Source organism: Hemitrygon akajei, chromosome 19, assembly GCF_048418815.1.
Source record: "Hemitrygon akajei chromosome 19, sHemAka1.3, whole genome shotgun sequence".
Lineage (NCBI taxonomy): Eukaryota > Metazoa > Chordata > Chondrichthyes > Myliobatiformes > Dasyatidae > Hemitrygon > Hemitrygon akajei.
The window spans coordinates 55,952,219-55,966,175 of NC_133142.1; the positions used below are offsets into that span (position 1 = coordinate 55,952,219).

Here is a 13,957-nt window from a genome sequence, read left to right on the forward strand (position 1 = left end):
TAGTTTGGCATAGACTAGATGAGCCAAAATGACTGTTTCTGTGCGGTAGTGTTCTAACCTGCATTGGGGTAAGCGTGAGTGCCTTGACAGCTCTCTTTTATCAATGCCGACAGCAGTATGAAGTGGTCACAATTTCTGACTAGCTCTGCATCTGGTTATTAGTTGGGTCGGGTGGCAAGTCACTAACACCTGTTGCACTATGTCATCATCCAAACAAGTATGTCCACATCATTGGTGCAAAGGACTGGAGGAGTGATGATTACTGACTGCTCTGTTATCTCCACCGGCATGGCCCCAAAACAATGCCTGCCACAGAAAGTTTAATGAAAGCAATCAATCAGACAGTGCCTCACTGACAACCTGACAACAACTAAATCACAGGAGCTCCATGGTGTTCTTGGAGTGCTGGATCCACCCTGTAGCCCACCTTAATTAGCGTCAGTGAAGAAACTCTTAAGCTTCTACACCAGAAAGCACCAGGGCTGATTTAATGAGACTGATTTGTGTCTGTACACTCAGTCAACGTTCATGGTTAAGCCATGAGTGACTTGATGAATTGCCTTTAAGTATCACTGTCAATTGGGTGTGCAGGAGCCTTATTATGATAAATACTATGAGTAGTCAAACAATGTGCTAGGCATTAGATTTCCAAACATATATTCTTTGAACTCCACAACAACAAGAAATGACCAGGTAGACAGAAGAAACATTTTAAGGGAGCTCTCTAAATGTTTCCACTGAGCTGTGAAAATGTTTGCTGAACATGGTGGAAGATAGAGAATTTTGTCCGTTTGCCAAGCACACGTAAAAGCTCAGTATATATGGCAGAAGGAATGCACACACCCAAACTACCCTCCTGCCACATCAAATACCTCCAGTCCCGTCTGTGACAGAGTAGGTCATAATTGGATTGGAAGGGAAAATTGGTAGGTGGAAGAGGGAAAATATCATCTATTCTTTATATCATCATTTATAAGACAAAATGAGAAAATGATCTAGTGTAGATCATTCCAAATCAGAGTGCTTCCGAGATGGTATGGGCAACTTACTTGCTGGTTAGTAGTCTCATCACCATCCAATCACGTGGATATACGCTCAGCTTCATTAAATTACGGAAGACGCAGAATATTTTTAAGAAGAAATCCTAGGAAATAAAGGAGGACATGAGTGACTTGATGAGCTGTCTTTAAGTATCACTGTCAGTTGGCTGTGCAGGAGGCTTAATATGATAAATACTATGAGAAGTCAAACAATTAGAATTTCAGAGACAACAAACCGAAGAGCTAATTCAGAGATGCTGAATGAAAGTCATCTAATTATTAAGGTGAGTGTGGGGAGGGGACAGGTGACAGACGCAGAAACAGAAGTAGAAAGGGTGGGGCAGTTTACAGATGGGGTGAAGTAACGTGTGCAAGAGCATCTGTGAAACTAATAATGCAGAAGACTGGGCATTTCAGGTGAAAATAATCAATTTTATTAATTAATAAAATAATTAACCTTTTCCTAAACTCAGAATGTTCTTGTAGTAAATTATATGGTGTAAGTACCATATCCAGGTACATTAATAAGCACTTTAGGATGTTTCCTACTGAATGCTTCTTTCAGTCCTGCCTCAAAGACATTTAGAAAAGTCATTATCTCAAGCAGCTGAGAATATATACTGGGACATTATTGTGGTGTGCAGATGCATAAAAAGAGGGTGGGAATAACTGGCATCTTTCATTCAATTTTTTCACTCTTCTAGCCAGGTGATAATGTCGGGGGTTCGTTGCTTCCATTATCATCAAATGTAATCCTCATGCAACAACACAAGTGTATTTTCTCATAAATAGTGATGACAGCTAGTGTGATCTATTAAATTAAGGTATATTAGCCTTGTGTAACTGCCAGCAATGAGCTTGTAGAGCCCATTACCACTGGAAATAAGAATGTTGTAAAGTTATATGCTTTTGAATTTATTGTACACAAATCAGCTATCCTACAGTAATGGCCTGCTCCTTGGAGAACAATTGGCTTCTGGTGTTGACAGGCCATTAATAATAGTGTCATGACCTCAGCCCCCTCCTTTGTGAGAATCGCAAGAGAGAGCCTTATGGCTTGGAATGTGGGCTGGTCGCTCAACAAGACAAAAGCCTTGGACATAGCCATTGTCTTGGGAGACACCTTTGTGAGATAAGGAACTGGCCTACGTGCAAACCCTCAGGGCAATGTGAGATGGGTGATGGGGGAAAGATTGCCTCGCCCCACACCCTGATGGACATCTACAACCCTGCCAGTCCAGATAAAAGGTGGGCTGCCGAGGCGGGGCCTCAGACGCACCAAGGAGACACACGAAGAAGACATGATAGTGCTTCCCGTCGGAGCAGGAAGCCATTCTGAAGGAAGCCACATGCGTTAGATTCCGGATCGGGAGTCTGTGGCTGGAACCAAAGGACAAACCGTTTTAACTAACAACAGGGATTTGCTTCGCAAAGACGACGGGCAAGTGTTCCTCCTCTCTCTATCCAACACGTGAAATGCCAGCGGTTCCCGAAACGGGGAAGCCTGCAGACTTTGAGTGACTCTTATATTTCATTGGACTCAGTATCCCCTAGACAACGATAGAGCTCATTTTTGATTGATTATTACTACACCTGTGCTTTAGATTGAGTTTTGACGATGTATATGATCTGAATGTTTTGTATTAACCATACGTTTGTGCCCCTTTATAAATAAAACATTTGAAAATAGTAGCACCAGGCTTCAGCGGACCTCTCTATCTTTGCTGGTAAGTCACCCAGTTACTGGGGAACGTAACAATAGAAATGGGCTTTCAACACCAGAAAATGTTGAAAATTTACTGGTATATCTCTTTGGAAGCCCATGAAACTAAATCATCTGTGGCTGCCCCACAGGGGTAAACATTCAAATAAAAATGTTGGCAAGGAAGACCAATATTTAACTTCATATTAGTACCAAAACTGAAATGTTATTCAACCATATAGCCATTGAGGTTAAATGTTCATCAGTTTAAGGGATCACTATTTTCCCATTATCTCGTGGCATGACATTCAATAAGAGAATTGATGCTGTTCCATTAGATTTCATTTGCAGTCATGTAACTTTTGGCATTTACTGTGGCAGCATCTATTACCTTTGATGCTCTAAGATTCCCACTTGACTGATGTTAAAAAGACGTTAAAAAGCAAAAGGAGTTTGGTTGCCATGATGGGATTGATGGTGTCTGGATAAGTGTCAGCCATAATATTGTCAGGCTGGAGTGAATGCTGGCAGAAATTTTAGCCATCACAAGAAATGCTGTTGTGGATCAAGATTACACTGAAACAATACTAAGTTCTGTTTATTTCTGGAGAATAGAAGAATAATGCCAAATCATTGATCTGTGACCCATCAATATCAGACAGCTGATTGTTGCACTGGTACGTATCAACGAGCTGGCAGCACTTGGTGGTACATGGCATGTCATATAAATGCACTGATGAATTTTAAGACTGTTTAATGTTTGCGTTGCTTACTTTTGACTCACTGAAGCCTCAGTCCCTTCCAGCTTGCCAGAGCATCAGGACCAATACTATTCCTAAAATGACAAGGTCACCACCACTCTCCTCATTTTCTTTAAATTCATCTGGTTCACTGGAAAATTTATTATAATACTGTGTAACCTTTTAAAAATTGAAATTAAAAGCATGTTAGATACTATAACATCCAGGAGTCTGGAAGGTTTTCTAATCTAACACCACCGAAGTCCCCAGCTTGCCTGAAAAAGTTTTTTTACTTTCTCCACTCACTTTCTCTCCCTCATAAGTACACATACAGCTATTCAATGAAGGTATCCACATCATATACACACAGCAATACACCTCTCCCTCTTTTAGCAGAGGTAGCAATGCAGTTGCCATGTAAAACAAGATAATGGTGATGGTCCCACTGTGTCTATAGCTTATGTAATGCTGTTGAGTGGACCTGGACATTACAAATGCAGTAGCCAGTACAGATAGGAGATCATTGATACAATAAGTCCATCGACTCTTACTTCAGGATGGCTAATGCTATTGTCAAGTATACCTGGCACCCTTGCCATTACCTTTACATTATTCTGCCTTCTAGGAGCTTGAACATGCTGTGGATATCTATGTTCTATGAAAGTCCAAATGACCAGCAGTTTCTTTCCTACTGCTATCAGGCTTCTGAACCAATCACCTTTTTCACATCCCTTCCTAGCTATGCTGTCATTTTGTCACACTCTTAAATTTACCTCTCTCAGCTATTCCATTATTGTCACTTTAGCATGTCTTTTTGCACTATTTACAACTGAACTATGGACTTTGCAAAATTCTGTTGCTTTGCATTCATTGCTCTGTTTATTGTTGAATTTATATTGTATGTAAATGTTCAGTTTATAAGCTTTAGGCAAGTAAGGAATTTCATTGCATTGTGGTGTACATGACAATAAACTACAAGTTATTCTCGTCATATTTGATCTTCTTTCTCACATACTAGAATACCTTCTAGCCCATCCCCAATTCCTCTCACCAAGGAAACTTCAGGTGGCTCTTATTTCATAACCAGTACTGAGAGCATAGAGATGGGATTTGTGTAAGGTGAGATACCAGGTATGAGTCTTAAATTGAGGAAGGGGATAAAAGTAATGTGTGTGTAGCTCCTTGGAGACTGAAGCTGTGCATTAGTTTACCTCTGAAGAATCATGGGGCAACCTAAAGATGTACATATGAAAACACCTATGATTTTGTCCCAGCTGCTGGAGATGTTGAGGAGTATTTGGGGGGGGGGCAGGGGTGAAGGAAACAGGTTGAGCCGAGGATAGAAGAGATGGCAGCTCCATTGCAATAATCACAGAAAAAACAATGACAATAACACAATAGAGGTTACAATCTCCAACACAGCACAGGGAGAGCTGAGGTGGGGGATCTGAGGCCAGATTTTGACATGCCAGCTCCAAATCTTTACCACCAGAATTAGAATTACATTGACAGCAGAGAGTCTGAAGAATTGAGACTGGAATTCATTGCTCATCTTTAATTGTACTTGAAGTGGTAGTGAACAAGGTGAACCACCTATTTGAACCAGGAATGCAAGTGGTGGATAGGGGGCTAATTAAAAGGAATGCTTTGTCTTTTATGTCAAGATTTTTGAGCATTGTCGGAGTTCTTCTCATCGAGGCAAAAGCAGAGGGTGAAAAGGTTCTGGGACATCAAAACAAGTGAATACCTCACTGGAGGACAACCAGCCTCTGAGCTGTTCCAGCAGCTACATATTCATGTGACTTAAATGGGTGAGTTTCTAATCAAAGATAACTTTAGGATGTTGATGGTAGGAGATTCCAAAACAGAGATGTCACTAAATATTAGGGGTAGGTTTGTCCTCCTAGTTTGAGATGGTTGTTGTCTAACATATTTTGTAATGCAAATTTTATCTGCACTTGTTTGTCCATGTCTGAATAATGGAGAAAAAAACACTAGTTGGGGAATATCTATGACAGGATCTAATTAACATTACAACTCAAAGACCTTTCACAGAAACTGCTGACTGTCATCTAGATCTTGCTGCAGACAGGTGGGGCTGCATCATTTTCTTGAGGCATTATGTCAGTAAACATCCTCTTGACAGAAGGCAAAACACTGATAAGCAGCTGAATATGCTTGGCATAGAGCATTGCCTTGAGGAGCTCTGTAGTAATGTCTTGAGTCTGGGATTATTGACCTCTAACAGCCACACCCATCTTTCATTGTTCAAATTATAACTTTATCCATTAGAATGTCTTCCTCATGGTTCCAATTTTTACGAGAACTCCTTGTGGCTGGATGCTCCCTTGATGTCAAGGGCAGAGACTGTCACCAACCTCTAAAATTCAGCTCTTTGGTACACGTTGACAAGGAAGACCAAAGTTTTCTGTGTAGATGGGTTTGCCTTTAATTGGCACCACGTTTGCTACCGACACTGTTTTGAAGAGGCTGTTCCTGTGCTGTACTGTCCTTATTGTATCTTTGGATCTAGGTCCAGAATGAGAAGGCAAATGGATTCAAAACTAAGCTCACTGATCAGAAACACACACAAAATGCTGGTGGAACGCAGCAGGCCAGGCAGCATCTATAGGAAGAAGCACTGTCGACGTTTCGGGCCAAGACCCTTCATCAGGACTGACATTTTGTGTGTGTTGCTTGAATTTCCAGCATCTGCAGATTTCCTCATGTATGCGTTTTTAAACTCACTGATCAAAATATTGGAAAGCAGTTGCTGCTTGATAATAGTATTGATGATATTTTTTATTACTTTGCTAATGATTCAGAGTAGTCTGATTTGGTGGTTATATCCAGATTGAATTAGTCCGGCTTTGTTCTGAGGGTCAGTTGACCAGTTTCCTAGATGGTTGGATAGATAAACTGTGAGAGGAGCTGGCCAAAGTTGATTAAAAGGAGTCATTAGAAGGGAATATGGTAGAACGGCAATGGCAGGAGTTTCTGGGAGCAATTTGGAAGGTGCAGGATAGATACATCCTGATGAAGGATTTGTATTTTAACGGGAGTATAAGGCAACTGTGACTGACAAGGAAAGTCGAAGTTGAAAGTAGCTGGGAAGATGTTGGAGTCCATTATTAAGTATGAGGTCTAGGTGTACTTACAGGCACATAATAAAATAGGTTAAAGTCATCGTGGTTTCCTTAAGGAGAAATTTTGTCTGACAGATCTGTTGTTCTTTGAGCAAATAGCAGGCAGGATAGACAAAGGAGAGTCAGTGGATATTGTTTACTTGGACTTTCAGAAGTCTTTTGACAAGGTGCTGCACATGAGGATGCTAAGCAACATAAGAGCCCATACTGTTACTGGAACGATATTAGCATGGAGAGAAGATTGGCTGACAGGAAGGAGGCAAAGAATGGGAATGAAGGGGGCCTTGATTGGCTGCCAGTGACTCATGATGTTCTGCAGGGGTTGGTGTTGGGACTGCTTCTTTTCACGTTATATGTTAATGATTCAGATGATGGAATTGATGGCTTTGTGGCCAAGTTTGCAAATGATATGAAAATAGGTGGAGGGTCAGGTAGAATTGAAGAAACAGGGAGTCTGCAGAAGGACTTAGACAGGTTAGGAGAATTGGCAAAGAAAAAGAAGATGGAATACAGTGTAGGGAAGTGTATGGACATGCACTTTAGTAGAAGGAATAAAGGCGTAGATTATTTTCTAAACAGGGAGATAATTCTGAAATCAGAGGTGCAATGGGACTTGGGAGTCCTCTTGCAGGATTCCCAAAGAAATTACTTGCAGCTTGAGTCAGTGGTAAAAAAGGCAAACACAATGTTAGTATTCTTTTTGAGAGGACTAGAGTATAAAAGCAAGGATGTAATGCTGGGATTTTTAAGTTATTGGTCAGACTACACTTGGAGTATTGTGAGCAGTTTTGGTCCCCTTATCAAAGTAAAGATGTGCCGGCATTAGAGAGGGTCCAGAGGAGGTTGATAAGAATGGAAGGGTTAACATATGAAGAGCATGTGATGGTCTCAGCTTGCACTTGTTGAAGTTTAGAAGAATGGGTGGTGGGGGGGGGGGGGTAGAATATCATTGAAACCTATAGAATATTGAAAGGCCTAGATAGAGTGGGTGTGGAGTTACTTGGATAGTTGGGTAGAGCACAGCCTTGCAATATTAAAAAAAAGTATCTTTGGAAAAGAGGTGAGGAGGAATTTCTTTAGACAGAGGGTGGCAAACCTGTGGCATTTATTGTGGAGACCAAGTCATTGGGTGTACTTAAAGTGGAGATTGATAGGTGTAGGATTAATAAAGGCATCAACAATTACTAGGAAAAGGCAAGAGAATGGTGTTGTGAGGGATAATACATCAACCATGATGGAATGGCAAAACAGGCTCAATGAGCCAAATGGCTAATTCTACTCCTATATCTAATGGAAAACACTTGAATGACAAGTGAAGAGCCACATGAGGGGAGCATAAAACTTGCTGAACCTTTGGAAAACTTCCAATCTATAGAATAGAATGAATTTCCATTTCCTTGTGTGCTTCGTATGTTGTATGGTTGACTGGAACAATCTTGTGGGTCAGAAATTGATAGTAACCATGATCCACATCTAAACAGTGTGGGCATGTGAGTAGTAGGATTTCTGCTTCACTATAGAAAAGACAGTAAGTTTCTGTAATCACTGACAGAAAACCCTAGCTTCTAGATTTACTGCTCCTTATTCAGATTGATAGGGGCAACAGGTTCTATGAGCCAGGGACCTTCTCCCCACACCATGGGCATTCCTGTTGGCTGTTCTGGAGGCCCAGCAAGTCCATGACCAAAGCATTTTCTTTAGTTCAGAATCAGCAAGGTTCACTGGGAAATAGACAGAATCTGAAAAACTATGCTGTACCTTTTCTAATGGGTTCTGCTCCAATCAACTCCCCATTAAACCCCAGGCACTGAAAATTTATTTAAGTAGCTTGGAGGCAGTATTTACCCCAAAAGCATGACCTACACTGTGTGGTAACTGCATGTAAGGAAAACAACCACACTGGAGACATCAGTGAAGTTTATAAAATCATGAGGTGTATGGATAGACAGTCAGTCATTTCCCCAGGGCAGGGGAACCCAAAACTAGAAGACACAGATACAAGAGACCTGAGAGGTAGCTTCTTTACACAGCTGATAGTGAGTACCTGGAATGAGCTGCCAGATGAAATGGTCAAGACAGGTACAACTGCACCAGTTAAGTGGCATTTGGATAGCTGCATGGAGGGGAAACATGGAGGATTATGGGCTGAACACTGGCAACTGGGACTAGCAGGAAAGGTGTTGTGGTTAGCACAGACTATTTGGGCTGAAGAGCCTCTTTCCATGCTGTTTTACTCTAACCCTACAATCTGTGTTTGTGCTGGATTAGACACTTCTGAGACAAAAGAGAAGAGAATGAAAACGTCCTGCCATATTTCATATTGATGTTTTTACTTCACACAAAAAAACTTCAAATATTAAGTAATTTTTACCTTGAGCTCCTCCTTGCTCTGGAAATTATCTAGCAAGTGTTGGTAGTGGTTATCTCCCATTTGTCGAAGCAGGGACAGTAGGCAAGTGACATACTCACCCTAGAGAGAAGTGCAACAATCAGTGACTTAGGTAGAGATAGAGCACATAGCACATCCATTCAAGTGGGTTAAAATGACTGTATCAGGATGAAGATGTAAATAAACAGAAATGTACATGCTGCACACCCATTTATAACTAAATAGTATAACAGTGCCATCAAACAACATCTATTAGGTCAGGAAAACCACAAGCCACTGTCATTCTAAACTATAGAGCACTGATGTTTCCTATTCCTTGACTCCAGATCTAACTACTGTAACCTATAAAAATATACAGAAGTTCCTATCAACTTCTGTTTTAAATATACCCAACGACTTGGCTTCCGCAATCCAAATTGCCATAAATGTCCCTTTAAGGATTTATCCCTCAGAAAACAGGGACATTGTTTTAGAACAGAGATGAGGAGGAATTTCTTTAGCCAAATGGGAAAGAGTCTGTGGAATTCATTGCCACAGATGGCTGTGGAGGCCAAGTCTCTGGTATATTTAAAGTGGAGGTTAATAGATTCTTGATTAGTAAGGACTCCAAAGGTTACAGGGAGAAGGCAGGAGAATGGGTTTGAGAGGGATAATAAATCAACCATGATAGAATGGCCAAAATGCCTTAATTCTGCTCCTGTGTCTTATGGCCGCCCTATTTGTAGAGGGAAAGAAAAATAAAGCAGGGAAATACAGATGATATGTTTTCTGCAACTTCAAAAGAATAAAGTAGGTGGAACTGATTCAATTTTGCTAATTCTATTTAGTTTGTTTTACTATTTATTTCTGCATAATTCTAAATTTCCCCAGTGGTTTGTTCAGCATAAAGCCATCTAGAATTGTTGGATCTAAAACTCAACATCTGTCCTTAGCCAACTGTTGCTAAGTGGGAGAGCTGTAACTGGCTTTAGAAGCCCAAGATTAAAACTAAGGAACTGGATGGTTTTTATGGAAGGTTGAACATTGATTGGATCTGTAGATCCACATTTAGCTCGGTGACCTTTATGAATCAGTCAACCTATAATTTTTTTTTAAATCTCAAAACATATTAATTATTCAGCTATCATTTAACACATTTAGCATCTGAAAGCCAATTACAAATTTAATGGCACAATTTTGTCTAATTATATATACTATGAATTAGTCAATCAGTGGTTAGTAATGCACTGCATGGTATGGAAATGAGTGCTTCATATTCATAATTTTTAGAATGAAGAGGCACTGGCATGAAATCGTGCCATCAGGGCTTACTAATAAGAGACCACCACAGCTTCACTCATTTGACATAAGGGACAAAATGATAACCATATAACATATAACCATATAACAATCACAGCACGGAAACAGGCCATTCCGGCCCTCCTAGTCCGTGCCGAACTCTTAATCTCACCTAGTCCCACCTACCCGCACTCAGCCCATAACCCTCCACTCCTTTCCTGTCCATATACCTATCCAATTTTACCTTAAATGACACAACTGAACTGGCCTCTACTACTTCTACAGGAAGCTCATTCCACACAGCTATCACTCTCTGAGTAAAGAAATACCCCCTCGTGTTTCCCTTAAACCTTTGCCCCCTAACTCTCAAATCATGTCCTCTCGTTTGAATCTCCCCTACTCTCAATGGAAACAGCCTATTCACGTCAACTCTATCTATCCCTCTCAACATTTTAAATACCTCGATCAAATCCCCCCTCAACCTTCTACGCTCCAATGAATAGAGACCTAACTTGTTCAACCTTTCTCTGTAACTTAAGTGCTGAAACCCAGGTAACATCCTAGTAAATCGTCTCTGCACTCTCTCTAATTTATTGATATCTTTCCTATAATTCGGTGACCAGAACTGTACACAATATTGCAAATTTGGCCTTACCAATGCCTTGTACAATTTTAACATTACATCCCAACTTCTGTACTCAATGCTCTGATTTATAAAGGCCAGCATTCCAAAAGCCTTCTTCAACACCCTATCTACATGAGACTCCACCTTCAGGGAACTATGCACTGTTATTCCTAGATCTCTGTTCCACTGCATTCCTCAATGCCCTACCATTTACCCTGTATGTTCTATTTGGATTATTCCTGCCAAAATGTAGAACCTCACACTTCTCAGCATTAAACTCCATCTGCCAACGTTCAGCCCATTCTTCTAACTGGCATAAATCTCCCTGCAAGCTTTGAAAACCCACCTCATTATCCACAACACCTCCTACCTTAGTATCATCAGCATACTTACTAATCCAATTTACCACCCCATCATCCAGATCATTTATGTATATTACAAACAACATTGGGCCCAAAACAGATCCCTGAGGCACCCCGCTAGTCACCGGCCTCCATCCCGATAAACAATTATCCACCACTACTCTCTGGCATCTCTCATCTAGCCACTGTTGAATCCATTTTATTACTCCAGCATTAATACCTAACGACTGAACCTTCTTAACTAACCTTCCATGTGGAACTTTGTCAAAGGCCTTGCTGAAGTCCATATAAACTACATCCACTGCCTTACCCTCGTCAACATTCCTTATAACTACTTCAAAAAATTCAATAAGGTTTGTCAAACATGACCTTCCACGCACAAATCCATGCTGGCTACTCCTAATCAGATCCTGTCTATCCAGATAATTATAAATACTATCTCTAAGAATACTTTCCATTAATTTACCCACCACTGATGTCAAACTGACAGGTCTATAATTGCCAGGCTTACTTCTAGAACCCTTTTTAAACAATGGAACCACATGAGCAATACGCCAATCCTCTGGCACAATCCCCGTTTCTAATGACATCTGAAAGATCTCCGTCAGAGCTCCTGCTATCTCTACACAAACTTCCCTCAAGGTCCTGGGGAATATCCGGTCAGGACCCGGAGATTTATCCACTTTTAAATTTCTTAAAAGCGCCAGTACTTCCACCTCTTTAATTGTCATAGGTTCCATAACTTCCTTACTTGTTTCCCACACCTTACACCATTCAATATCCTTCTCCTTAGTGAATACCGAAGAGAAGAAATCGTTCAAAATCTCTCCCATCTCCCTCGGCTCCACACATAGCTGACCACCCTGATTCTCTAAGGGACCAATTTTATCCCTCACTATCCTCTTGCTTTTAATATAACTGTAGAAGCCTTTCGGATTTACTTCCACCTTATTTGCCAAACCAAACTCATAACTTCTTTTAGCTTTTCTAATCTCTTTCTTAAGTTTCCTTTTACATTCTTTATATTCCTCGAGCAATTCCTTTACTCCATGCTGCCTATATCTATTGTAGACATCCCTCTTTTTTCGAACCAAGTTTCTAATATCCCTTGAAAACCATGGCGCTTTCAAACCTTTAACCTTTCCTTTCAACCGAACAGGAACATAAAGATTCTGTACCCTCATAATTTCACCCTTAAATGACCTCCATTTCTCTATTACATCCTTCCCATAAAACAACTTGACCCAATCCACTCTCTCTAAATCCCTGCGCATCTCCTCAAAGTTAGCCTTTCTCCAATCAAAAATCTCAACTCTAGGTCCAGTCCTGTCCTTCTCCATAATTATATTGAAGCTAATGCTATTGTGATCACTGGACCCGAAGTGCTCCCCAACACATACATCTGTCAGCTGACCTATCGCATTCCCTAACAGGAGATCCAACACTGCCCCATCTCTAGTCGGTACTTCTATGTATTGTTGCAAAAAACTATCCTGCACACATTTTGTAATGTGGTGAATTTGGTGAATAAAATTTTGAGTAACAAGCTACAGCATATCAGGTTGAAATTATTTACATTACCAATTAATTCTATCGTAAGCTAAAAACCATGAGGAATGTGTAAATTAACTCATTAGATTCCAATCAGATGACAATTTTCCTTTAAGAATTGGAAAGCAATAAACATACCTAAACATGGATGGGAGTACACCAGAAGAGACAGACTATGAAGAGTTGTAAAGGTGTGCGTAGGAAGGGAAATCTATGCGTGGATGAGTATTCATAAAAAGGATTGTTAGTTACTAACAGTTATCTCTGCTGTGCACTGTGGGCAGCGCTGTCCTCTTACCGCCTCCGCCATCTGGGACTTATTCATGATAGCAAGCAGGGTCTGTAGAAGGACATCAAGAAGACTCTCGACCATCATTTCTACCTCTTCTGATATTGAGTATTCCTGGATCATACATAATGACATACTTATTGCTACAATAATACATATAGAAAGAGTATAATTGTTACAAAATACATGCAGAATTACTATAAAGCAACTGTTCCTAGCAAATTTTCTAGTATTTTAACACAACTGTTGTAAAGGGCTTCTGGTCTCTTTACAAAGGGCCATGAAAGAACTAATTTTGTACAGAGGCATCATCTGTATTCTCGTTAAACTGAAGTCTGTGTGGGCCCTAAAGCTTGATTGGTTATTGATTTCAGTCTTGGACACAACTTGTACTGCAATTGTACTACAAAAATTGATTTGAGTTGTCTGTTGTTGAATTGACTTTAAAGAGGAAAAAGCAACATTCACACAAGTTTTTACATCCTTGTTTCTGGTGGGTGGAGGAGAAGGAACTTGTTTTGCTGTTGTTTTGTTCTGTTGTGTTGTTGTTTTTGCTTCTGCTTGAGTTGTTCTGCTGAACTTGGTGGGCAGAGTATGTTGGTGTTGGGATGTGTGGTGACACTTGTGGGCTGCCTCAGTGATACACATGTCACTGTATTCCGATGTACAATGTGATAAATAAATCTGAATCTGATATATTCTGTTAACAATTAACTTTATCATAATGAGATCTTACATGTACTCATACTTTAGTACCGCTGTAAAGTGCCATGAAGTATTTCACTATGTTAACGGCAATACAAAAATATTGCTATACAGGATAAATAACTAAGAT

General features: G+C 40.3%; 1 protein-coding gene across 7 annotated transcripts in view; it reads right to left on the minus strand.

The window, feature by feature from the left end:
* dock3 (dedicator of cytokinesis 3) overlaps positions 1 to 13,957 on the minus strand; it is a 968,429-nt gene that overhangs the window by 169,837 nt on the left and 784,635 nt on the right. For 6 of the 7 annotated variants that reach the window (XM_073072555.1, XM_073072554.1, XM_073072550.1 and 3 more), the window contains 3 exons: positions 13,090 to 13,236; positions 9,000 to 9,098; positions 1,050 to 1,144 (listed from right to left, as the gene is read on the minus strand). In XM_073072555.1, the coding sequence (XP_072928656.1) occupies positions 1,050 to 1,144; positions 9,000 to 9,098; positions 13,090 to 13,236 (341 nt within the window). The remainder of the gene's footprint in view (positions 1 to 1,049; positions 1,145 to 8,999; positions 9,099 to 13,089; positions 13,237 to 13,957) is intronic. The other variant, XM_073072552.1, reaches the window with a different exon arrangement.